This window comes from Lampetra planeri, chromosome 10, assembly GCF_965212315.1.
Source record: "Lampetra planeri chromosome 10, kcLamPlan1.2.h2, whole genome shotgun sequence".
Lineage (NCBI taxonomy): Eukaryota > Metazoa > Chordata > Hyperoartia > Petromyzontiformes > Petromyzontidae > Lampetra > Lampetra planeri.
The window spans coordinates 2,660,135-2,687,773 of NC_136116.1; the positions used below are offsets into that span (position 1 = coordinate 2,660,135).

At 48.7% G+C, this 27,639-nt stretch overlaps 1 protein-coding gene across 2 annotated transcripts; it reads left to right on the top strand.

Annotated features, from left to right (window-relative positions):
• The first annotated feature begins 255 nt into the window (after positions 1 to 255).
• LOC144720837 (ankyrin repeat and SOCS box protein 4-like) lies at positions 256 to 27,637 on the top strand. Of its 2 annotated transcripts, none has more exons than XM_078597925.1 (6): positions 256 to 2,271; positions 5,396 to 5,695; positions 23,974 to 24,185; positions 24,615 to 24,893; positions 25,074 to 25,187; positions 25,939 to 27,637. In XM_078597925.1, exons 1-6 carry the CDS (start codon positions 2,091 to 2,093, stop codon positions 26,125 to 26,127), a joined length of 1,275 nt encoding a protein of 424 aa, XP_078454051.1. In that variant the 5' UTR covers positions 256 to 2,090; the 3' UTR covers positions 26,128 to 27,637. The 2 variants fall into 2 exon arrangements, with proteins under 2 accessions (XP_078454051.1, XP_078454052.1); XM_078597926.1 differs by having other exon boundaries at positions 2,159 to 2,275.
• Positions 27,638 to 27,639: the final 2 nt, after the last annotated feature.

A 27,639-nucleotide genomic window follows, 5' to 3' on the forward strand; every position in this document is an offset into this window, starting at 1 on the left:
GCGATTATAGCCAATGGCCCAGGTCGCTTCGACAAATACCCCGCCGACCGACTCACCGCCCCCCTCCCCCCAATTTCTTCACCGCAGCCGCGTCACCTTCCCGCCGCGCGGATTAATCTCCGCGTTGAACGGCTGTTATTTTTGGGGCGCGCGCGCCGATTGGCTGGCCGAGCTTAAAACCAAACAAGCGCGGCCGCGTGATTGGTGGAGGCCGCGGACTGACCTCTCCGCGCACTACTTTCTGGAGAGATGGTGGAGACGCGAAGTTCATGGCGGCGCCCGAGGGGATAGTGGCGTTCGTGGAGCGACGTGCAGCGACCCGATCGAAACGTTTGCATTTCGAATGTTTTAATGAGGGCTCGTTTTTTTTTAAACACACGTACTGTATATCTCTTTTTAGCAGAATTCCCCTTTCAGCAGAATTCGTCACGACCAGTTTTGAGTCCCCTTGCCGCCCCCCACCACAACTTCCCCACCAACCACCACATCGCTGACCATTGGTGATGGTTCAGGCCCAAAGTTGACCCAAGTCCACGTTTTAAGTGGCACGCTTTAATATGTATATGATAACAGTGCGTACTGACTGAAATTGACGTATTATAATGAAATATTTGATCTTCACATTTGAAAGCGCCCCCCACAACTGTACACGTTTCGATTCTACACAGGAGCATTGCCCCCCACGAATGTGCCAACTGATGTTCGACGCGGCGCGTTCGTGGCCAATTCGTGACCAATCTGGGCCAATTCGGGAGACCAAAATTGCAGACCCTATTTATCAACGGGATTATCGACGATTTTCCTCTCCCCCGCGGGGCAAATATCGGTGGATAACCGACACAATAGAATGTAATTGCCGTGCAATTCCTTTTATCCACAATTTAAAACAATATCCTGCATTGGATGTTACGCAAAGACATTTGATATTAAGTCGCGGATTACAGGAAGAGGGCTTGTGGATAACTCGAGTTGTCGCGGATAATAGAGGCCGCATGTAAACGTTTTATTCTAGTACTGGAATGTGAAAAAGTGCAATATGTTGCCTCTATTAATGGGGAGGAAACCTCAGCCTGCCAAGCTGCAGCACACACGATAACCCTTCCATACGCCAGTTTGGTTGGATAACACGACTGTTTTTAAAAATATATACTCTACCCCCCTTTCCATCGGAATTAATCCCTTCATCTGGAATCTGGAATAAACCACGGCTTCTAAAGGGATCAATTTCTGGTTGTAACTACTGTACTCACGACAGTGCTGTAATGTGTTAACATGTCCAATTGAAATACTTAAACTACGATTTTTTTTGAGTTTCATTTTGAAGATGAAGTAACGTAGGAACAAAATGTAGATCACCAAGCCGTGATAGTCATGGGTATAAATTTCCTATACTTCACCACGCTGGTCAATGTGGTTTGAAGGATGAATTGGCCCAGTATCAATTCAGATCTCACTTAATTGATGTTAGCCATGGCCAGGAATCAAACTCAGGATGCCGAGTACATCGTGCAGTGAAATTCTCACCTAAATATACATAGTATTGGCTGCATATATTGACTCCTATTTAAGCAGTCCTACAACTGAATGCATACAAGTTCAAGTTATTTGTTTAACCCGGTGAGAACTCGAGAGAGAGCAGGATACGTATAATTTGCAAGTGTGACCTGGGTCACCAAAGTGACGCACATAAACTTTACCGATCACCAGCTACGTGGCGATTTAGACAAACATCTTCAAGAGACCTGAGCAGAAAAACTACAAAACAGGGGTGAAGAACTCTGTTATTGTGTGGCATATGGCCCACGCAAAGCGGCCAAAATCGTCACCGTGTTTATCCCCCCCCCCCCGAGCCTTAAAGGAATCACAAAAATAGCCACACGTGACAGCGAGCTAAAGTTACTCCTCTCACCCACACATCACTGCACACACGGCACCCACGGCCACACGCGTTCACACTCTGCATCTTTTGCGGATCAATCGGCCGAACGCCGTGCTCGGAGGTCAACAGGTTACTCCCTATTAATATAGCATCGCTGTGTATACGGCCTGATATCAATAACAATAACTCACAAATAAAGCAGAGTTGAGCAATGGACAACATCCTGCTTGCGCAAGAGGACATGTGCGGGGAGGGAAAGATCCGATTCTTGGAGGCGCTCAATGCCAACGAAGTGGCGCTGGTGGAAAATTATCTGCAGAGCGACATCATCCACGTCGACCAAATCTTCTACGTGGAGGACGAGCACATGAAGCTGGCTGCCTACAAACCAGGCAGGTAGAGCCTTCCGCTATTCCCAGCAGAATTTCCCCGAAAAGGGTGTCGATAAAAGCACCCTTTTTTGTGGGAAGTTAATGGCAGTTGTCATATGAAGAGTCTGCCAAAGGAATATGGGATTGCCACCACTGGCTCGGGCATGCCGTCTTCTCTGGCTGATGTTTATGCAGAGCAACAGCTGCATTTTTGCATTGAGGTGGTTGAATAAGATAATTGCGCCAGGAGTAGTGGGGTGGTACATCACTGTGATTGATGCGTCCTTTGTATTTGTAAATCGGGCAGTCGTGAAACACATGTATGCTCCATGGGCTGTTCTGGGTGACCACAGTCGCACACTGTATATTATTGATTTATTTTGGCACAAAGTGTCCAACATCTGCTGCCACGGTTTGTGGTGTGGGTAAGCCAATGGAGATGAATGCCACCTCGTCCTCGTGTGAGAATGGAGATGTTTTGAGTGATTGGTGCCATCTCGATAATTGGTCATTTTCATCACAATTTTGGAGGGGAAAAAATGCCAACTGTTGGTTATGAGGAGTGTGGAAGTTGTCAGATTGACCTTGAACGATTCCTCTGGCAAATGATTTCCATTTCTCCCAGTCTAGACTGTGGGATCCCATGCCAAGAGGCCTCCCTTACTGAATGTATGTATACGTGAACATTATAACGGGGTGAAACCCCAATTGTTGCAAAGAGACATGGTCCAATTTTCGTGACAAATGTAACAAAAATTACCATTTGTCAAGATGGGGCTTGAGAAATCATTAAATTCTAGATTTGAAGCTTTCGTGACTGCAAGGATTCATACTCTTAGTTCTTTCGGTAAAGTCACGTAGGTAAAAAATGAAATTAAAATTATTATTTTTTTTTTTTATTCATTTTAATTAAATATTTTACCTACGTGACTTTACCGAAAGAACTAAGAGTAAATCATTAAATGTATTGTTCGTGTAGTGAGTCCAACTGAGTCGCAGACGTTATTCTTTAGAGGCAATACGTTTATTTAACATCAACACGTTAACACAAAGGGGTAACTGCCCCTTCACCAGATACAGCCTAGGGTGGTGGCCACCCAGCTACGAAGGGTCTGGCCCTCACTCGGGTCCCGACCACGTGTTGATGCCTGTAGAGCTTCCAGCTTGTAGGACGTAGAGCTTCAGCTTGTAGAATGCAGCGACCCCGGTTCCTCTCAGGGACCCGCCTTATATCCCCCCACGGGTCGGGGCTGCTCCGCCCTTTGCCCCGCCCGCCTTCTGGAGCCTTCTAGCTCCTTCTTGATCCCTCTCGAGAGCTCTCCCTGGACACGTGATCACCCCCTCGTCCCCCCCACCTGGGGGCCTCTCTGTGGACACTCCAGATCACATGTCTGCGGGGTCAACCAGAGTGCCATGGCCCAGAGGTCGCAAACGGGTTTTGATTCCTTACCCGTACCCGGCCGCACCAGGGTCGCAAATGGGTATCGGGTACCCGATTGCGACCTCTGGGATGAAGCCATGTTGCAGGCACGGGTGGGTTGATTCTAGGATTTTGAATTGTGAGAAGAGACAAGACGTTGGGAAATGAGTGACAAACGGCCTACCCGTACCCGTACCCGGCCGCACCAGGGTCACAAACGGGTACCCGTCTCCGGCCGGGTGCGGGTAGCTGGGTATCGGGTAGGGTATGGATATCGGGTACCCGATTGCGACCTCTGCCATGGCCCGGGGCAAACACTCTCCTCCTCCCCCCTGTGGAAGCCCGCACTACACGCGATGATTGGTGCCCGCGCTATCCCAGCGCACGCCAAGCCCCGCTAGGGCTGGTACTACACCCACCTATGGGGTGTACGCGATGACAGTGCATCGCGTGCCGTGGCCCTCTCAGGCCGGTACCATACAGTGACATCCCCGCTTTCACTAGATTAGTATTTGCACGCTACCTGCTCCTGTTTGTTGCTCACATCGAGTTTCAGCTGTCAATCCTCTTACCCAATTACCTATGCTCCAGAAGCAACTGCTGCCCCTTGTCTGTCTCACTACAATTCTGTGCCGCCATCGAGGACTCGTGATTGCTTTTCCCCCTTAGGCATGGGGACCCAGGAGGCTTGAGGGTGGCTCTACCCCATTACTTCCACAGGCAGGGTTCCTGCAAGATAAATAATTGGCTTCCTTGGGTTCATATTGAAGTTCACTATTCAGCAACGCAGTGGCGGCTCCTGCAAAATCTCTCAGGGGGGGCAAATGTCTGGATGATTGATAAGGATAAGGTCCACCCATGCAATGGATAAATTAACAGCTTAAGCATGTAAAGGCAACTTCACTTCTTTAATATTAATGAAAAATAAAGTGACTCTTACAATACATCTTGTTTGTTTCTATACTCACTATTAAAACAAACCACTCAAGTTTCTTTTATTAAAGATTCCACTAGGTGGCGACAAAGTATATTGTTGGATGAAACGTGCTTACGTATGATGACGTAAGCACGTATGATGACGTAAGCATGTTAGGGCGAGCCCTCCCGGAAGCCATAGAGAATGCATTGCAGCGCCCCCGTTCGAAAAAAAACATCTTTGAATGTAAGTCTATGGGACCACTCGGGGCGATTCTCAGCTGGAGGGAAATCGCCCAAAAAGAGGCGGTACTCCACAGAACGTAGCATGACGCTGATTGGACTATATCCAGAGGCACAGTGACGGCTAGCGTGACTCTGTGGTTGAATGACATTGGTGGTGCGTCGCCCAATCGCCCTAATGAAGAAACCGCCCCTGCAGCAACGTATATAAAACATTAAATAATACAGGAACACCAATCAATTGCTATTGTTGCTGGCCGCTTGGCATGTTGAGCCTTTTGTACCTGTGCTTGTAAATCATGAAATAAAAATGTATCATTAACATTTACAGAGAACGTTAACATCGAAGTGAAATGCCTGTTAAAATGAGCTGCCAAGCATCATACATGCAGTGTGCGTGTCAATAGTTCTAAATCTTAAAGGCCCACATCTCTTTTGCCTGGCTTTCAAACGACACAGCTTAGCTCCAGCACTTCAGAGTCACAGTCATTTATGCCCATACAATATTCTGTGCGTCACAAATTGCATTACTATCATTATCATCACCTTGCTGTGTCCATCTCGCAGGCTTCTGGCTGCCTAACTACAAACTCCAGTCCTCGAGCGTCATGCCGCTGCACATGGCTGCGGCACTGGGCCGGGAGGAGTGTACACGGGTCCTGCTCCGCCGAGGCGCAGACCCCAACGCCATGCCCAACGGCAAGACGCCGCTGCACGTGGCCTGCTTGCTGGAGCGGCCTGCCATTGTGTCTCTGCTGCTGGAGTACGGGGCCGATCCCGACAAGTACTCGACCGGCGGACTGGCCGCCATCCATTACTGTACCACTCTGCAGTCCCTAGAGTGCTCCCTGCTGCTGCTGAGCGCAGGTAAGTGCAGCAGCTGTATGTGTGCACACAAATGGAGGGCAGAGGAGTGATGCTTGCATTGCAACAATGAGCGGAGCGCCTGGGCGGATAAAATGCAGTGAGTTGGTGCAGTAGGGAGCACAGGTAGTGCATGTGCTAGTCATCTCAGTCAATCATCCCATGGTACCTTGGGTCTGTCACGTGAACTCCTGCCAGCGAGCCTTCGACACTTCACATGGCCTCACGTGCATCTAGCCTGGCACAAGCGCTGTAGTGATGTCACTGCCAGTTATGGCGGCTGTTGTTGTTATGTACATGCGGGGTACATTTGTGAATGAGTTTAAGCTGGATTTAAAGAAGATGCTATTCAAAAAGTTAAGTAGCTTTTGTGTTGTGGATACGTACTTGGGATGTGTGTCCCAGGCTGTTCGACATCAGTTTTATGCTTCATCAAAAAAACAACTCTCAAGTGAGGGAGTGCTAACGAGGAAATTCTCACGTGGATTGGAATACAGGAAGAAATATAGTGAGATGCAGTGACGAAGTGATGCTCATAATGATCCAAATAAAACCAGTCGATGCAGCGATAATTCAACTAGTGAGGAAGAGGCGGGCAAGATCTACTACTATAAGAGGAAATGATTGCAGGAGAAAAGGGGATGTCCATCTGATGGTAATGGCAGATTGGAACACCACCATGGGAGCCGGATGGGAAAGAGCCTGGCAGCTTTAAGCTCAGAAGAAGGTATGACAAAGGAGATAAACTCGTGGACTTCTATAGAAGATGAGGGTAGCAAATACACGTGTTTATGGATAAATATATATATAGCCCAGATTTACTTGAAAAAGGCTCTGAAATATGGAACATTACCAAAATCAATTATGGACCGGGCCAGTGGGGCCAGTGCCCCGGGGCCTCGGACTGCCAGGGGGCCTCCAAGCCTCAGGCCGCGTGCGGTGCGTGCCCCAAGACTTCCAAAGGAAGTTGAACGTCAGGGCCCTCAGTGCGCACAGCGCAAGCTGACCACTAGGCCCCTGGGTGCTTATAGCGTGAGCTGACCACTTGGGCCCCCACACCCCTCAGTGCTTACAATGTGAGGGCCCCCGGGCCCCTTGGTGTTTAAAACGTGAGCTGACCAGTAGGGTCCCTGGGACCCCTCGGCACCTATATTGTGAGGGTCCCTGGGCCTCTCTGCGCTTAAAGCGTGAGCTAACCACTCGGGCCCCCGTGCCCCTGGGTGGTTACAGTGTGAGCTGACCACTAGGGCCCCCAGGCCCCTCGGTGCCTACATCGAGCGTAACGCCTGGGGGCCCCTTGGTACACACAGTGCATGCTTAAAAGAAGAGCCTCTCGGAGAGTACAGTGCTTCTGTACAACTGAGCCACTGGTTGGCACACTACAATATGCTGTGACATGATATAATATTCACCATGACAGTTTGAAGGGCGTCATATTATGGCAAGCAGTTTGTTATTTGGCTTACCGTAACTAGCTATCCCTTTATTTTAGATAGTTGCCCATTTTCCCTAGCTAGCTGCACACATGATTTAGCTTGTTAACAGAAATTAGTTAGCTAGCTGTCATTTTTGACAGTTTGCTGCCCTGACAACCAAATTAGCTGCACTAAAAAGGCAGCTAGTGAGACCGAGGGCTCGTCGTTTGTTGAGAGCTTAGTTAGACAAATAAATTATTAAAAATACACCGTGGTTTTGTGAAACATTAAAAAAAGATGCCAAAAGCTATATTTTTTCATACACGAATGCATATGTAGTATCTTGAATGAGACGGAGACTTCTTTAGAGGCCACACGCTTTTATTTCAATAACAGCTAGTCATCCTGACTCACTGGGGGAACAGCCCAACCACACAACCTAGGGAGGTACAGCCTCCACTCTATTCCTACTACTCTCCTTCCCTAGCCTACAGCTACTCAGCCCAGGGACGCGTAACGCCACCCTCAGCCCACTCAGTCCTGGCGGGGCGGCATCCTCGGGGCTTGGGGTCCAGGATCTCCGGCGGCACCTTCCTTCAGCTTCAGATGAGATGGACTGACTCCTGCTCTCCGGGAGCCGTCTTATATATCCCCTCTCTGAGGGGCAGGGGTGTCTCGGGGCCCTGGCTCTCGCCAGCCCCCTCCCCTCAGAGCGGTTCCAACCACCTCTCGTCCCTGCCGGTCCGGACCGGTCCAGACCGGTACGTACCCCTCCCCTAGGTTGTGTGACCTGTGTCAACCTTGACCACCACATTACCCCCCCCCCCCTATACAGCACGCAGCCGTCCCGGCTGCATCACTATCCACATCCCAACCCTAACTCGCGAACCAGGAACTCGGAACGCGACAAGAACAATGCATGAGCCTCAACACAACAATAACAACAACAGAACAATAAACCACAACAATCCCTAATAATTTACCCCAACCCCCCTGTACACAAGAACACTGCGGACACACCACACCCACGAACAGGGTGAATCGAACACCCAGGCCCCGCGAGGAGGCAGTGTATCTGCGTCAGGTCTCAGGAGAACCTGAGGCCCTACGAACGAGTCCGTGTGGCAGGTCCATCGCAAGAGGGCAGCGTTCCTTGCGGAGGGTCAGGAGGGGCCAGATGACGTGCGTCCGGCACGTCCCGAGGCCCCGGGGACAAAGCCCGTGAGCCGTCTTCCTGCTGGACAGGCGGCCGGGCTGCTTGCCGCTCCTCCGGTGAGGCCACCCTTGGTGGACTCACACCTGCAGCATCCGAAAGAGTGGCAGGGGGTTTCGGAACAACAAGGGGATCACGAGGCCCCTCCCCCAGCCTGCTGGACACATCACGCGGCCGGCCCCTGCGAGATGAAGGTGTGTGAGTACGTGGTGCGACATAGGGTTTCAGGCACGAGGGGTGCACGTACCAAGAGCGCCGTCTGCACGCGACCCTAACACACTGGTCCCGAACGACCCAAACAATGTCGACCGGCCCCCGCCAGGGCCGCAGCAATTTCGATGACGTTGACAGCGGCACCTGCGGGCAGTGCAGCCACGACTTATCCCCTACTGCCCATTTATGCACTGTAACCCGGCGATCATAGAGACACTCATTCGCCCGTTGCCTTGCCCCGGAATTTTCCTGCGCGGCTACCCTCGCCTCGACCAACTTCCGAATATTGAACTGAGCGTGTTCGGACAGTTTCGAGCGCGACGCCGCCGTCTGGACCCGCAATTGCACCTCCATGGGGGGGTCGACATCCCTGCCATACATTAAGTAGAAGGGCGAATAGCCCGTGGCCGCATGAGGTGCCAACCTATATGCGGCCAGAACTCCGGGAATCTTCAGGTCCCAATCCAACTGTGTGTCGTCTACCTGATGGCACAACATAGAGGTAATGGTCCGGTGTAGACGTTCGACCATACCATCGGTCTGCGGGTGGTAGGGGGAAGTCCGGACCTTCTGCGTGCACAAAAGGTCACAAACCTCCCGCAGAAGATTGGACGAAAAGTTCTTTCCCTGGTCGGTTAGCAGCCGTTCCGGGGCGCCCTTATCCAGGATGTAGCCCTGGAGAAACACCTCCGCAATTGCTGCCGCCGACTGGTTGGGGAGGGGCCAGGCCATAGGCCAACAGGTGAAATATTCAACCCCAACCAGCAGGTACTTATTACCCTGAGCGGTGACAGGGAAGGGACCCAGAATGTCAAGAGCCACCAACTCGTTAACCCGGGACACCCGAATCGACTGAAGGGGTGGGCAAGCCGCCCTAGCCGGGTGTTTCCGGCACGCACACTGCGTGCAACTATTCAAGAGGTCGGCGACATCGCGCGCCATTCCAGGCCAAAAAACATCCAATTGCAGTGTAGCGAGCGTTTTGTGAATGCCCAAATGCAGGATGCGTTCGTGCGCCGCCCACACGGCTCTGCCCCGCAGAGCGGTGGGGACGACGATTTTGTAACGCCCCGAGCTGGCGTCCCATGACATGAGGAGACCCTCCCGCAACATGACAGTACCTACCCTTTCCTGACAATTTCCCCCTCTCTCCGCACGACGGCGTAACCTGAGGAGGGAACTGTCCTCCATCTGGAACCGTCCCCATTCGTCCAGGGGCAGATCGAGGAGCGAGTCGCGAGTGACCAACACCTGCGAGTCCCCCCCGGCGACAGGTTCCCCATCGACCACCCCTGCTGCCGCCACCAAGGGAGAAGCCGGAGCAGTGGCCGTGGCCGATTTGCATCTCCCCGAGCCCATAAAACACGCACACCTATCACCCGGAGGAAGGCGTGACAAGCCATCCGCGTTTGAATGTTGTGTATCCTTCCAGTACACCACCGTGAACGTGTAGTCCTGTAGGACCTCAAGCCAACGTGACAGCTGGCCGGATGGCTGGTCTATTTTTAACGCATACTGTAGCGCCGCATGATCGGAACGAACCGTAAAATGCCTGCCGTACAGGTACGGCCGATATTGTTGAACAAATACGACAATAGCGAGCCGTTCACGGCGAGTGACGCAATAACGTTGTTCTGCCGGAGACAGGACTCTACTGCTGTAGGCAACGACCCGTTCGACCCCGTTGACCACCTGCGAAAGCACCGCGCCGATGCCGGTATTGCTGGCATCGGTGTCCAGGATGAAGGGCAACGTGAAATCGGGATAGCATAAGGGAGGTGCCAGGACAAGGGCATCGCGAAGCGCCCTGAACGCTCTGTCCTCCGCTTCCCCCCAATGGAACTTAGCCCCCTTAGCCGTCAGAGCATAAAGGGGTTTGGCAATTGTCGCAAACCCCTCGACAAACCGGCGGTAATAGGACGCAAAGCCTATAAAGCTGCGGACTTCCCCTACAGACGTGGGCGTGGCCCACGTTCTTACACAGTCAGTTTTAGCAGGATCGGTGGCTATACCCGTAGAACTGACAACGTGCCCGAGGTACCGCACCGATTCTCGCAACAGGAAACACTTCTGAGGTTTGAATTTAAGGTTAGCGGATCGCACCCTGAGAAACACAGCCCGCAGTCTGTCCAGATGTTCATCAAACGTACGGCTGAAAATAATGACGTCGTCCAAATAGATAAGACAAGAGTCCCACTGCAGGCCAGCGAGGACCAGCTCCATCAACCTCTGGAACGTCGCTGGAGCTGAGTGCAATCCCATGGGTAACCGATTAAACTGATAAAGGCCCTGTGGCGTACGGAACGCGGTCTTAGGTTTGTGTTGTATCCTAAGCCTTCTTCCAAACTTGATATTTTTATATATTATCTTTTTACTTGATATATAATGAATGAAAACACCCCAAAAAGCAGCAGGCTGCAAAAACCAGGTGTTGTTAAGTAATGGACTGGAGGAGGGCTAGGATGACAGAATTTGCAACCTTGCTTCAAGGAAGGAGGGGGCCTGATGAACGGGCATATGTCACCCGTGCAGGCGGCAGAGACAGTGGGAGAGTCAGCCAGACATAATTAAGGCAAAAAGCCAACCATCCTGCATGGTTTTAAGGAATTAAATTATTAAATCCAGGGTGAGTGGTCAAATGAAGTGGGTCAGCAACGCTGTGTGCACAGGGGAGGGAGCTGATTAACAACCCTGCCCGGCTGAACCGTGAGGGGGCCTTTGACCTGAAATTAAGAATAACACTCCCAGAGCAGAAGGTTGGATGACCACAGTGAGACGAATAAGAGCGTTGTATATCAAGGATGCAGACTCAGCTGAATAACAAGGCTGCGGAGGTCACCAAAAGTTCGTGTTCGCCTAGTTAAGTCGAAAAGCTCAATTATTCTGTATTGCTATTAAAGCAACGTTAAAATCAGAATTTAACAACAGGGTAGGCTAAAGTTATTGATATTCACACCCACTCCAATTAAACCAGGCCACAAGTTACGCCTACTGAACCATCACCATCATTAAGTCAATATGAAATGTGATTTCCATACCTTAATATACAACTCGACCCAAAGCATATGACAATCAGAACCTTCCTAAGTCAAAATTGAATCGCACCCAGACAGGAGCGAATAGTCGATATAAGGTTGAAGAGGGAAGGAAATTAAGAGCACGGCGAACTGCAAACGTAAGCGAAAAGCCGGGAACAACACACAGCCAGCAACAGCGAGTCGGGCTTCGACAGGCCATAAAGTAGGAATGACAACTCCCGGGGTCAGGGGACATCAGAAAAAGCAAGCAGACAAAAACCAGAACTGACTCCAAGGTACAACCGCCCTCACCTACAAGGAGTGACGGAAATTAATGAGGCCTTGAGTTAACGGCGTCAGCTGGACAGCAACAACAACGGCGAGCAGAGACAGAGTGAGGCAAAAACCTGCGAGGCTATGAAATGCAACTTCATGTCAGTGAAGCCTGACCAACAAGTTAAGTTAAAGACATCACAATACATAATATCGTACATAACATCAATGTTAACGCTATTCACCGTCAACTATATTCCGCTTATATAACCATGCAGACACCAAGGAATACGAATTCCTAGGATCAAGAAACTTACCCCTTAACCTAAGATATCGGAAATAAATTAATAATAATAAGCCTATGCATGAAAGACAAAAGTAAAACTTATGAAAAGCCAGGATAGCGGGATAAATCACCACCAGGTCGAAATAAAGTACATAATAAAGAGCGATGTTAAACCCAGGGTCGGAGAGAAAGGGAGATCCCGGCCGTCTTTGTATCCCCGCAGCGCGGGATGGGAGTGTGTCTGTGCTCGGGGAGGCACCTCCACTTGGGTCAAGCACCACGATGGGAAACGACACACCTTAGGCTACATACAGAATCATAACTGGGAAATGGTAAGGGACAAATGTTAATTTAAAACTTTTTAACCATGTCTGTGTGCGTCTGTGAGGGTCGGAGGGAGTGTGCCCCTCCCTCCAGGTCGTGCAACACGAACAGAGGTGCCTATGAGACGATTTGTAACGTCTGTGTTTTGGTTCATGAAGGAGGCCAGACAGAGAGACGACTTCGAGGCAATTTGTAACATCTGATTGTTTGCTCATGGATTTTATGGAGGGAGTATGACAACGGAAAATGCCGTGGGTGATGCACACAAGCACACGGACGTACGGACACACACATGAACACACCTACACACGGACAGATCCTGACACAGTAAATCAAAAGAAAACCCCGCCTTGTGGGCAGGACCCCAAGGGATTTTTCGGCATAAAAGAAAGGACCCTGAGCATTGGAAACCAGTTCGACCAGGAGTCAACTCATCACGAGTTCGACCAGTGGGTCGGCTCCGGAGCGAGCTCGACCGAGCGGGTCGGCTCGACTCATCTTCAGCTCGACCGAGCGGGTCGACTCAAGGGCGAGCTGCGACTAACGGGTCGGCTCGACTCTTCAGCTTCTGGGACTCAGCCGAGTTCAGACGGCTCTCGGGGCTCGACTCAAGCGGCTCCCCATCTCCTCTGCAGGCGGGCAAGACCCGCTTGACAGCTCAACTCGGCCGCGACAGCCAACCTCTGCCGAGTCGGCGGTTTCCCTGCTGCCGCGAGAATCGCGGTTTGGCGACGACGCTGCGAGCGAGCTGTGGGCGCCACCTACCGACCGGGTTCCGAATTACGACAGCGTGTCAACGGACATCCGAACCAAATTCACCACGGCGACAGAGGAGCGACTAATACGTATGACGCGCACCGCCCCCTCACCACACGACCACCTGGCGTCTGTTTGACATAAAGAACCGACTCCGAACACTGACTATTGAAGACAACTCTTACCACTCAAACCCACTCGAACCCATAAGCCATCCGTGGCTGTGAAGAAAAACTCGAGACCGAGTGATGGCCATCCGTCATTTGTAAGAGTATTATCTTTAATATTTAGTGGACTGTACTCTTAATCGCTTAAATTCCCAGCAGATCTTCGGAAAAGGAGCGCCGTTGCAGGCCTTTACTCCGAGCATTCTGTTGTCAGATAACCTGCCGATGTATCTGTTGAGATTGGTGCCTTTAAGAATAATAACTGTTTTTGATTGTGTTTTATCGCCGTATAATCTTTCAAGTATAATCATTCATTAACGTTAAGGTTTTCTTAGCATAGTATTTGCATGTTTTAACGACTCTCTCTCACTAACAACCATCGCGTTACGCGGGATCCATGTGCCGTTGTCAAGTGAAATCAGACAATCATTGATGATACTGTATTGATGCCGTGTTGACGTTCCGGGATTGAGAGTTCGCATACTATATCATAGTTGAGGTTGAATTAGTAATAAATTGATTAATACAGAAGTGGTTGTGTGATTCTTTCCTGAACTATGCATAAGATCTGCTTCTGCGTTGAGATCTGAACTTGGTGACCTTAATAAACACACTAACACATACTCAGTAAATGTTAAAGCGATAACGGGGCGAACCGGGGACCTAAATAAGCGAGAATGAGACGAACCTAGACAACGAGGCCGAGTTAATCTAAGTTAATCTTGTATACTTACACCACACCTGCATAACTGCATACGATTAATTGCCTTATTCCGATCGATAACCCACCCTCGTCACCGAGGCGGAGTCTGGTTATCATAACGACTTGCATTATCATAATTACACCCACTCGCATAATTACTACAATTACCTCTCGAATTGGCATAATTAAATGTGCGTAATTACATGGATTAAAGTATTTCCGGATAATTACACCTTTGGCCAAATTTCGATTGATTATTATTATTTTCACTGAATATTCATAACCCACATATACAACATAATAATTTCACCCACGCACGCATACAACACATCAAAATTTTCACACCCAACATATACAACATAATGGGGGCTCGTCCGGGATTTCTCGCAGACAGTTTATGCATGAATTCAGGAACGAATCACTGTTGTGTTAATCAAAGTGTTGTGAACTAACGTTGCCTTGTGATTGTAAACGGGCGTAAAACAAAACAAAACGCGCTCTGAAGGGAAATACCAGAGTAGCAGAGTATAACAAAGACAGCTGGGCTGAAATTATTTGCTCGAGTTGAACTGACGCATCCTGTGATACAATTGTGTATAAGTACTCTGAAAAGGAATGTCAAAGTAACTCCTGCCACTTGAGATGATAGGATTAAGAATAATTTTTGAATGGGTGACGGGGTACGGGGAGCTCGTATTAAAACGTACCGACCAATCTGTTACAAAGCAGTACAGTCAGAGAGACATATGGGGAGGGAGCTGTATCGATAACACGAACACACCTCGGAGGAAACTAATTGACTGGATAAAATGTAACAGAGGCGAACACGATGCAAAAGCTGCAGAGAAGGCAGGACTGGACTCACGCCTTCTCACACAGGCATACAGTCAGGGATGGTGGAATAAAGGAAAATTTGGAAAGGAAACAGGAGAGAAATCGTCTCTAATAAACGAGGGAAAATGTCCTCACACCATCGTAAGGGAGGAGAAATCAGGGCTCGCGACACCAGCGAAACTCACAGACGTGTATCCACAGAATAAATATGGAAGTAACATTAAATCACACTCATTCGAGAGAAGGGAGGGAGAGATACATATGCAAACAAAAACATGTGAGATTGACAACTTCACAGATAGAGGGAAGCAAAATGTTAAAGTAAAGTTGACAGGACGGGCTCCGCTAAGGGCAGAGGCAAAAACTGAAGGGAAATGGCAACACGAGCGACACAGCATTGGGCGTGCACACAGAAAATGCACACCGCTTAATCACGCCCCACGCAGAACAGATAAAAGTGACAGATTGCCTGATGATAACTTGTTTGATGATGACGCTGACGGCGATCAACTTTCGGAATACTTTTTCAACAGTAAAACCCTTAAATTGATGGACAAGGCTCTAGTCAGAATTCCCGATTTTGACCCCCACAATAAGTCCATGGATATCCACACACATATCGCAACAGTGGAAGAGGAGGCAATGATTAGAGGGTTGATGAGACGGGATGAAAAAGCGAGTTTGTTGAAACGAAGCTTAAATAAAGGTTCTATTCCATGGGTAAAGTCACTACCACACAAGGTTAGAAATGATTTTAAACAACTGAGCCTGGCAGTGATTCGGAAGTTTGGAGAATATTCGACACTCACTGAGGGGTTTTATGCTGTAAAATCGATGACCCAGGGCATGGACCAAGATCCACGTGACTACCTCGTGCAATTTAAAAGAGCGTATTACGCAGGCGATGTGAATCAATACCACGAAGGAGATAAAATGTTCAAAATTATGTTTTTTGAATCCTTGAGCCCAGAGATTACAGAAAGGGTGAGAATGGTTGTGAATCCAGAAACCGCATCCTTACGCCGCATAGAGAGCAAGGCGTACATGGCATGGTTATACAGAGCTAAGAATCATAATTCGGATCCAGAACACAGGGAGAGGGATAAAGAACCCAGCCTCTCAGAGAGGAATAAAAATCACCGAGCAGTCCCGCAATGCAGGACGGAGCAAGGGCGCACGCACACGTGGCAAAATAACCCAGAGAGAGGTTGGCACGAGAATGAGAGCGGCATAAAGCCGAACATTCAGAGGAATCGCAGGAGGGGGAGGTTCGGAACAGAACCATATCAACACCCCATGCCACGACACACACGAGGCCAAAATTACGCACAGAGATGGCAAGATAACGACCTAGCGGGGAGGTGTTACACAGACCGCGGAGGTATGGATGCGAACATTCAGAGGAATCGCAGGATGGGAGGTCAAAAACAATTGATCCAATTCCGACCAATTCCTCCACCGGCTATACCAGGAGGGAATAGAGGAATAACACAGGATGCGGTCCAAAGACATGATAAACGACCCACAGTGAGCGCGAGCGAGCGGCCAACGCGCGCCCCACCCGCCGAGGTATTAAACCCTGAGATCAATGAGGAATACAGGCAGGCTGCAAGTGACCGGGCGGGCAGAAACGTGGACAGTACTCCCGTAAATGACGCGCGGATCGAATACAAGGACAGGGTTGCATTGAAGCGTGATCGGACAGTACAAAAACCGACAGCAGGGACACGCCCTGAGGAGCGCAGGCATGAGCCTTTGAATGGAAAATATCCAAGGGAAACCAAAATTTATGTGGGTCGGAGTGCTAAAATGGAGACGAATGTCCATGACGTATCGGGAATGGTGTTGGAATCCAACACACTCGTAAAAACAAAGAGGGCAACATTACGAGGGACAGAATTAAATCGACACACTGACTCGGCAAATGTGCATGTAATCGCAGAGAGAGCGAATGCCAGTGATGACGGAGTAGAGAAGTTGGTTGTGTGCGCGAATTCCGATTATGTGCAGCACAATTTTACACCCCACACTCCCACGACGCGAGAGAGTGAGAGGGGAAATTACAAAAACGAACCGGAAAACCGTGATCGAATGATCAAAGTGATAAGTGGTAAACCAGACACTCAGAACTTGGTAAAAAGATTGCCAGGATGTAACAGGAGGGAAATAACGCAAAAATGCGTTCGAAACCGCTACATAGCGTTTCCCAGGATTTAACAAAAACAGGGAAAAATTAATATCCGTCGGAGTTATGAGGGATGAGAACCATGTAACTGGTGATATCGATGTTCAAGTTTTGTGGTATTTTTTTTGTTATTTCAAATGTAATCTTGTTAAGATTGTGATACATGCGCGCTTTGGAAGGAATGCGTTATGGATTAGTACCGATGTTTAACGTGGTGTTTTATTTTTTTTTGCTTATTTCAAAAGTAACCATGTTACGATTGTGATACATATGCGCGCGTCGTAAGAAATAACCGCCGAGAGTGAGGGTGGCTTATAGATTCATAACACAAAAAAAGGGGCATTTACTTGGTTTGGAAATTCGCCAGTGGCCAAATCGACCCCTGATGATAATTTTCAAACGGCCGGATTGTTGTGTCTATTTTTTTTTTAATTAAGAACAATTCAAAAAAAATATAATAATTTTTTTAATTTATATATATACCTTTTTTTTTTTAATTAATTAATGAAAACAACTCACTTCTCCTCACAAGAACACCAGGAATCCATGAAACATGGAGGGCGGTTAAAGTGTTGAGAGTTCAGTCACAAAGAGGTCATGGACATCCAAATGGACAAAAGATGTATGGACTAGCCTCCCAAGACATCTAGAGATACAGATAAGGGCAGAATAAATAACGGTTGAAACTTCGCGTTTCTTAACGTTTTCCGTACCGAGAAGTAGAAACTTAACAAAGATAATTAACCAACAAACAATAATATTTTTTTTTTCCTATTATTATATGTTTCCTACCTACACGACCTTCCAAAAAAAATAAAAACTAAAGAATACGAATTCCAGGAAGCTTAAGTGCATAGTACACTTAACCTTAGGACATAAAAAATTAACTCAGAATAAAACACCAATCTCTGGGGAACTAAACTAATGGGCATATCACACTACGATAATATGTAACATGTTTTCCAGGAAATGGCAGCCCTCCTGCTCACGCTCCTGCTAACGTACCTTGCCAAGCTAGAAGGGAGCCAAGGCCTGATGATGCCACCCAAGAATAACCGTAGAAACTATATTTTTAACGATATCTCCTATAACACGTAGTCAATAGAATAATTTCTCCCTCCCTTATCGTGTTACCTTCCTTTAGAATTTTTTTTTTTCCTCCTCTCTCTTGTCACATATAACCATGTTAAGTTGTGACACGTACGCGCGCGTTGTAAGGAAATAGCAGCAAAACTTGAGGACAATCGATGGTTCATGATGGAAGAAGGGTATACATTTTTTTTTTAAAAATAACCCGTGGCCATTTGACCACTGGCCATTTTTAAAAGGGCGGAATGTTGTATCCTAAGCCTTCTTCCAAACTTGATATTTTTATATATTATCTTTTTACTTGATATATAATGAATGAAAACACCCCAAAAAGCAGCAGGCTGCAAAAACCAGGTGTTGTTAAGTAATGGACTGGAGGAGGGCTAGGATGACAGAATTTGCAACCTTGCTTCAAGGAAGGAGGGGGCCTGATGAACGGGCATATGTCACCCGTGCAGGCGGCAGAGACAGTGGGAGAGTCAGCCAGACATAATTAAGGCAAAAAGCCAACCATCCTGCATGGTTTTAAGGAATTAAATTATTAAATCCAGGGTGAGTGGTCAAATGAAGTGGGTCAGCAACGCTGTGTGCACAGGGGAGGGAGCTGATTAACAACCCTGCCCGGCTGAACCGTGAGGGGGCCTTTGACCTGAAATTAAGAATAACACTCCCAGAGCAGAAGGTTGGATGACCACAGTGAGACGAATAAGAGCGTTGTATATCAAGGATGCAGACTCAGCTGAATAACAAGGCTGCGGAGGTCACCAAAAGTTCGTGTTCGCCTAGTTAAGTCGAAAAGCTCAATTATTCTGTATTGCTATTAAAGCAACGTTAAAATCAGAATTTAACAACAGGGTAGGCTAAAGTTATTGATATTCACACCCACTCCAATTAAACCAGGCCACAAGTTACGCCTACTGAACCATCACCATCATTAAGTCAATATGAAATGTGATTTCCATACCTTAATATACAACTCGACCCAAAGCATATGACAATCAGAACCTTCCTAAGTCAAAATTGAATCGCACCCAGACAGGAGCGAATAGTCGATATAAGGTTGAAGAGGGAAGGAAATTAAGAGCACGGCGAACTGCAAACGTAAGCGAAAAGCCGGGAACAACACACAGCCAGCAACAGCGAGTCGGGCTTCGACAGGCCATAAAGTAGGAATGACAACTCCCGGGGTCAGGGGACATCAGAAAAAGCAAGCAGACAAAAACCAGAACTGACTCCAAGGTACAACCGCCCTCACCTACAAGGAGTGACGGAAATTAATGAGGCCTTGAGTTAACGGCGTCAGCTGGACAGCAACAACAACGGCGAGCAGAGACAGAGTGAGGCAAAAACCTGCGAGGCTATGAAATGCAACTTCATGTCAGTGAAGCCTGACCAACAAGTTAAGTTAAAGACATCACAATACATAATATCGTACATAACATCAATGTTAACGCTATTCACCGTCAACTATATTCCGCTTATATAACCATGCAGACACCAAGGAATACGAATTCCTAGGATCAAGAAACTTACCCCTTAACCTAAGATATCGGAAATAAATTAATAATAATAAGCCTATGCATGAAAGACAACAGTAAAACTTATGAAAAGCCAGGATAGCGGGATAAATCACCACCAGGTCGAAATAAAGTACATAATAAAGAGCGATGTTAAACCCAGGGTCGGAGAGAAAGGGAGATCCCGGCCGTCTTTGTATCCCCGCAGCGCGGGATGGGAGTGTGTCTGTGCTCGGGGAGGCACCTCCACTTGGGTCAAGCACCACGATGGGAAACGACACACCTTAGGCTACATACAGAATCATAACTGGGAAATGGTAAGGGACAAATGTTAATTTAAAACTTTTTAACCATGTCTGTGTGCGTCTGTGAGGGTCGGAGGGAGTGTGCCCCTCCCTCCAGGTCGTGCAACACGAACAGAGGTGCCTATGAGACGATTTGTAACGTCTGTGTTTTGGTTCATGAAGGAGGCCAGACAGAGAGACGACTTCGAGGCAATTTGTAACATCTGATTGTTTGCTCATGGATTTTATGGAGGGAGTATGACAACGGAAAATGCCGTGGGTGATGCACACAAGCACACGGACGTACGGACACACACATGAACACACCTACACACGGACAGATCCTGACACAGTAAATCAAAAGAAAACCCCGCCTTGTGGGCAGGACCCCAAGGGATTTTTCGGCATAAAAGAAAGGACCCTGAGCATTGGAAACCAGTTCGACCAGGAGTCAACTCATCACGAGTTCGACCAGTGGGTCGGCTCCGGAGCGAGCTCGACCGAGCGGGTCGGCTCGACTCATCTTCAGCTCGACCGAGCGGGTCGACTCAAGGGCGAGCTGCGACTAACGGGTCGGCTCGACTCTTCAGCTTCTGGGACTCAGCCGAGTTCAGACGGCTCTCGGGGCTCGACTCAAGCGGCTCCCCATCTCCTCTGCAGGCGGGCAAGACCCGCTTGACAGCTCAACTCGGCCGCGACAGCCAACCTCTGCCGAGTCGGCGGTTTCCCTGCTGCCGCGAGAATCGCGGTTTGGCGACGACGCTGCGAGCGAGCTGTGGGCGCCACCTACCGACCGGGTTCCGAATTACGACAGCGTGTCAACGGACATCCGAACCAAATTCACCACGGCGACAGAGGAGCGACTAATACGTATGACGCGCACCGCCCCCTCACCACACGACCACCTGGCGTCTGTTTGACATAAAGAACCGACTCCGAACACTGACTATTGAAGACAACTCTTACCACTCAAACCCACTCGAACCCATAAGCCATCCGTGGCTGTGAAGAAAAACTCGAGACCGAGTGATGGCCATCCGTCATTTGTAAGAGTATTATCTTTAATATTTAGTGGACTGTACTCTTAATCGCTTAAATTCCCAGCAGATCTTCGGAAAAGGAGCGCCGTTGCAGGCCTTTACTCCGAGCATTCTGTTGTCAGATAACCTGCCGATGTATCTGTTGAGATTGGTGCCTTTAAGAATAATAACTGTTTTTGATTGTGTTTTATCGCCGTATAATCTTTCAAGTATAATCATTCATTAACGTTAAGGTTTTCTTAGCATAGTATTTGCATGTTTTAACGACTCTCTCTCACTAACAACCATCGCGTTACGCGGGATCCATGTGCCGTTGTCAAGTGAAATCAGACAATCATTGATGATACTGTATTGATGCCGTGTTGACGTTCCGGGATTGAGAGTTCGCATACTATATCATAGTTGAGGTTGAATTAGTAATAAATTGATTAATACAGAAGTGGTTGTGTGATTCTTTCCTGAACTATGCATAAGATCTGCTTCTGCGTTGAGATCTGAACTTGGTGACCTTAATAAACACACTAACACATACTCAGTAAATGTTAAAGCGATAACGGGGCGAACCGGGGACCTAAATAAGCGAGAATGAGACGAACCTAGACAACGAGGCCGAGTTAATCTAAGTTAATCTTGTATACTTACACCACACCTGCATAACTGCATACGATTAATTGCCTTATTCCGATCGATAACCCACCCTCGTCACCGAGGCGGAGTCTGGTTATCATAACGACTTGCATTATCATAATTACACCCACTCGCATAATTACTACAATTACCTCTCGAATTGGCATAATTAAATGTGCGTAATTACATGGATTAAAGTATTTCCGGATAATTACACCTTTGGCCAAATTTCGATTGATTATTATTATTTTCACTGAATATTCATAACCCACATATACAACATAATAATTTCACCCACGCACGCATACAACACATCAAAATTTTCACACCCAACATATACAACATTTGGATGCCTCATCCAAGGGCAGTTGCCAAAACCCCGACAAAAGGTCCAAGGTGGAAAAGTACCGAGACCCCGCCAAGGCATCGAGCGACTCGTCCATGCGAGGAAGCGGATACGCGTCCGCCAGCGAAACCTTGTTAAGTTTCCGAAAATCCACACAAAATCTCAAACTGCCATCATGTTTTTTAACTAGCACAATCGGCGCACCCCATGGGCAATCGGCGCACCCCAAGGAGGGAGCCACAATGTCCGCGGCAAGCATGTCATTCACCGCCAACCGGACATGTTCTTTCTCTGCCGGGCTCAATCGGAACGGATTTTGCCGAATGGGAGCGGAATCCCCCGTATCAATGTGGTGTTTCAATAGATTAGTGCACCCAAAATCGAATTTGTGTTTGCTAAAAACATCGGGAAATTCACGAAGTAACATGCGCAGCTTTAATCGCTGTGACTCGGAAAGATTTTCAGCCCCTGAACAGAGAGAATCCATCCATACCTCATCAAACACCTGCCTGCGTCCCGAACCCCGGCGCATCACTGACATGAGCCGCGACGGAGTCAGTGTGGAGCGGCAACGACGCATGTGCAATTACAGCCCCTCGGTGCACGACCTTCGTCCGCAACCCCGCATTCAGCACCTGACGGAAGGGCTGTCCATCTCTAGGCACAAGCGTTTGTGCTCCCACCAGGTCCAACCCTCGCTCGGCCATATTGGAAGGAGACAACAAAACCCCCGATGTAGCGTCCGCCTCCAGTGGTTTGCGTAACTGAAGCGGAATTAGCATCTGCGCACCCGGCGGAATTCGCACGGTTTCAGACGCCATAGCAGGAACAGTCGCGCAAGCCGTGCGTAGCCGGGTTGGTGAGGGCAGAAACGCCATCCGGCGGCCCGAAGGAAGCTCGATGCAGCCTTTGTCAATTAAAATTTTGATGGGCATCCTCCCCAAGAAGTCCGTACCCAACAAACAGGGAACGGCAAGGGCATCGGAAACCAAAACGGGACCCGATAATTTAATGTCGCCAATACAAATTTGTGCAGTTATTTGCCCAATAATCCCCAGGGAACCCCCATTTGCCGCAAAGCAAGGGACGGAGACCGGTGCGAGCGCCTGACATCTCTTGGGCAACACGTTGTATATGAGGTCCGAAATTATAGTAGCCGAAGCACCCGTATCGACCAACAATCGAAATTGGAATCATACAATTCAAGTCTTTCATGTCTGACTCTGAGAGTGAGAAGTGCCCAACTAAATTGCTTGAGACGTTGCAAGCACTTAATCTGCAGTCAGTCTTTCCCCAATGTTTTCGTGGCACTTTGGATTTTTCTAACTTTGCCAGTGACAACACTGCCAGGGTGAGTGGACATTTTCCCTTTTAGGCAGAATAAAAAATGAGCTGCGGAGTAACATGTGCCAAACACGTCTCAGCTCATTGTCACTTACGTCAATAGAGTCAGACCTCGTCAGACAGCTATATTTTTACGATCTAGTGGATGATTTTGCGAGGACGAAGGCAAGAAAGACACCAATATAGAAAAGCAGGGGGGGCGGTCCCTCCAAAATACATGTGCCCAGGGGCCTCATGGGACCATGATCCGGCCCTGACATTATGGTGAGACAAATATATTACAAGTGTGAAAACTGCAGTATTCCTCGTGCAGATACAGACTCTGATGACCAGCTTGTGATAAAAACTACAGTAACTGAGTTCAGTTGCTGAAGAAGCTTGCAGCACATGGAGCAATCATGCCGCGGTACAAGCCGAGAACACGAGCGATACAACACAAGCACTAAAACCCATGCAGTAAATTGTAATTTAAGAACATGCCATGAATTGAGCATGTGATAAGATAGAACTTTAGAGCAAAATTTAAGGAAAAAGTGGCGAACAGAATCACCACATTTGTAGTTGAAGCAGTGGATTAAAAACTTGTTTCTGCACGTCCCTACAACTTGTTGGTGGTTGGTTGGCACACGCGTGTGTGTGCGCGTGCAGGCGCAGACGTGAATCTGGAGACGGGGAACACAGCCGAGGAGATGCCCCTCCACACGGCGGCGCGCTGCGGCCTTCCCGAGCACGCGGCGCTCTACGTGTCGCACGGCGCCGAGGTGGATGGCAGCGACGGCCATGACGAGACCCCGCTGTGCACCGCCATCTTCTGGGCGCTCAGCATGAGGAACATGTGCGTGAGCCCCCAGCACCACAAGGTATGTGTGCCAACATGTGCCCTCCGTCGCCGGTCATGGTATGACCCTTAGAGCAGTGGTGTAGCCGTCGAGTGTGCAGGCGGTGCAGCTGCATTGGGGCCCATGGATCAGCTGACAAACTGCACCGTATTGATGATTTATTAGTGTATCCCCCTTGTGTGTATGCAGAATTTCTCCAGACAACACGCTACTCCATAGTGGAGTAGCGTGGTTACCAGGGCCCGGTGTAAGTAATAAAATAGGGCCACCCGTCCAATTTCTCCACTCCTCATGGCTTGGCGCCTGGCCTCCTCTGGCCGATGGGCCCCAGTGAAGCTGCACTGCCTACAAATTCGATAGCTACCCCACATGAGGGCACCTGCCTGGGCTCAGGTATTATGTCCCGCCACGAACTGCCGACGCTTGACAAGGGTTTGGCTCCGGCATCAGGTGTGCGAGCGGTTGCTAACGCTGGGCGCTGACCCCAACGGCGTGGACACGGACCGCAAGTCGGCGCTGCACCGTGCCGCCTGGAACGCGGACTGCACCCTGCTCGAGCTGCTGCTGTCGGCGGGCGCGCACGTGAACCAGCTCGACGGCCTGGGCTGCACGGCACTGCAGTACATCGTGCGCGTCGTGAGCGTCCGCCCCACGCTGCAGCCCGAGCGATGCATCCAGATGCTGCTCAATCACGGCTCCGTGAGCATCTACCCGCTCCAGTTCCACAAGGTGCCGTTTACACTGCTAACATGCCAATAGACTGATGCACACGCCGCTCACTCACTGAGTCATTGCTTTTCCTGGTCACACCTGACTCAACTGGTCCACCGACTCGCTCACTCAGCTGGTTACCACTGACTCATCTGGTTTCCCCTCGTCTGATCTTCCGTCACTCACGTGGTCGTGGAGGTTCTCGAGCTGTGCGGTGACAGCCCGACCGCCGTAGAGATCCTCGTCAACTCCTACAAGCAGCTGCGGATCACACATGCCTGGGCGCCAGCTCTTTCGCAAGACGCCCGGGAGGTACGAGACACCAAGTCCCTACGAAAGAATGATCTCCCATATAGCCGTAACATACTTTTGAGGCAAGTGCTGTTAGCGAGCACCTATGAAGGTCGGTCGACAGCACACCAGGGGGTCAGTGGCCAAAACCACACCCGGCCGCCTTTTTCTCCCGAGTAGCTATGTTAACACACTGCACCAGGTCCTCATATGAGGCTGAGTCGATCTCGTCCCTACACACACACTGGTATCTCACGCCATCCACACTGCGCATCCACACGTGTACATTAAGGATGGGGAACCAACAGCTTGTGGACTGGATACAGCTCACGACTTAATTTCACACATTCCATGGCCACATGATGTCTCCTGCTTAGAAATGGCCTACAAATTATATGTATCCATCACTATGACCTTCTTAGCCACACTGATCGAGTAATAGAGGGAAATATTTCTGACCTGGAAACACTTTGTTTCTAATCTGAGCATGTTCAGCCACTCCTGTCACTCTTAAGTGCCTCTTTATACTGGGTTGACATGCAAGTTCTTTTTGCATTATTGGATAACACGATGTGTGAGTTCACGTGTTGTTGCCTGCCAAAGCTATTTAAAAGTCATATTCGACTCATGCACAATGTGCAGTCGTATGCGGGGAGTGGTGACGCATTGGTTTGCACACTCTACCACGAGTTTGATTCCTGGCCATGAAAAACCTTCCCATGCACCCCATGCCCTCTCATGTCCCCCTCGTGCTCTATCATGATCTTCACAGGCACACGGGGACTTCTACGCGTCACTACTGCACTTCTGCAACGGAGTGCCGCGATCCTTACTACACCTGTCCCGCTGTGCCATCCGCGGGGTCCTGGGCGAGCGTTGCCACTGCCAGATCCCACGCCTCCCGCTGCCGGCACGGCTCAGGGACTACCTGCTCCTGGATCCCGAGGGGATCATCTACTGAGGCTCTGCCATGAGCACCGGAAAGTCTAAGAGTGGTTGAAACCGAAAAGGCGAAATGTAGCGATGGAGAGAAGACGGTGTTTCGGGTGGAGTGTAACCATATATTTTGGGAGGCTTAATGGAGGGCCACATTACGAGCTGCCATCCCCTCCCCACCTGAGGCCACGCCAACTTTTATACAGTCGTGCTCATAAGGCCCCACATGATCCTCTACCAATCACGCCCACTATTCAAGTACCGCTGACCCCATCACATATCATGCAGAAGTCGACCGTGAAGCAAGAAAATGTTCAACCGGGACAAAAACGCAATTTCCACAGACACTTTCCGAAACTGAGATTGTCCAGGACATGTTGTAGCTTTTATGTACAGGCTAACAAAACACTTGCCTTTAACTCATAATCCGAGCAAGTTTCAAGTTAAAGTTGATCTTGTTTAACCAGGTGAGAACAACTAGACAACGAGCGCTCAATACTATCCCCTATCTATGGCAATACTTCGAGTAAACCAGCCAACCAGCTCCTAGAATTTCGATAAGCACGGTTGGCTATATAGAGTGCGAAAGAAGCTCAACATACATAATAGCATTGGCCTTAACTGATCATCAACACACTATCCATTACCCGAATACATTGCTCAACCAATGTCTAGTAAGTACCTTCGGCACTTAACAGTTTGTGAGGTAATTTGCAACGTTTGCACAAGTACTGTACATATTGATCCATCCGTAATACTTTCACATAACACTCACGCCAAACTCGAATGGTGACGTTTGCAATCCGAGATTTCCGTAAATGTGTTTGCGATGCTGCATTGGTAAGTGGTGCACAAACACAAATAACAAGAGCCCAACAATGTTTCACAGCAGGAAAACCTGCTTGAATTATGGGCCATTCACCGAAACGTTGCTTATTATATATTTCCTTTTAGGGTAGTGTTATTGAGGGTTGTGTGGAGTTTGTTATTTTTGAAATCCAAGTGGCGATGTTCGGCGTAGAAAGTTGTCGACCACATTTGCACATAGGTATTTGATGGTCACCTAAGGCAGTTCTTCAGGAACAGTTGATGGTTTTTGCATGATGCTTTTTGTACAAATTGTTTGTTGTTTAAAACTGATGACAATCCCACAGCTTACGAGAATCCGTGTCTCAAGCCTTATCAGTGGCTAGCTACGTGCAATTAACTTGAATGTTTATTAAAGGTTAGTGTAATTAAAATGTAATTTAAATAAACGATTATAGTACAGTATAATGAATTGCATATCCACCACATACATAAAATATAGTTTATAATTATTTGAAGTCACAAGTATGCAATTTGTAATAAAAAGTTAAAGTATGTGTACTGTCATTTGATGTATGTGTAGTGTAATAGCGCCGGCTGGTGGACGGCAGCGGCAGCTGTGGTGGACAGACAGCACCCACGCCGGTGAGCGTGAGTACGAGTGTGTTGACAGAGCAGAGGAACTAGGGTAAAGGTCACGGAGGACCCCATCTGGAGGCCCCTGGAACCT

Bases quoted from the DNA above. Each gene is read 5' to 3' on its own strand.
- LOC144720837 (XM_078597925.1), top strand. From the start codon at position 2,091: ATGGACAACATCCTGCTTGCGCAAGAGGACATGTGCGGGGAGGGAAAG. The intron at 2,272-5,395 runs GCAGGTAGAGCC...TCCATCTCGCAG, and splicing joins GCTGGCTGCCTACAAACCAG to GCTTCTGGCTGCCTAACTAC. The intron at 5,696-23,973 runs GTAAGTGCAGCA...GTGCGCGTGCAG, and splicing joins CCTGCTGCTGCTGAGCGCAG to GCGCAGACGTGAATCTGGAG.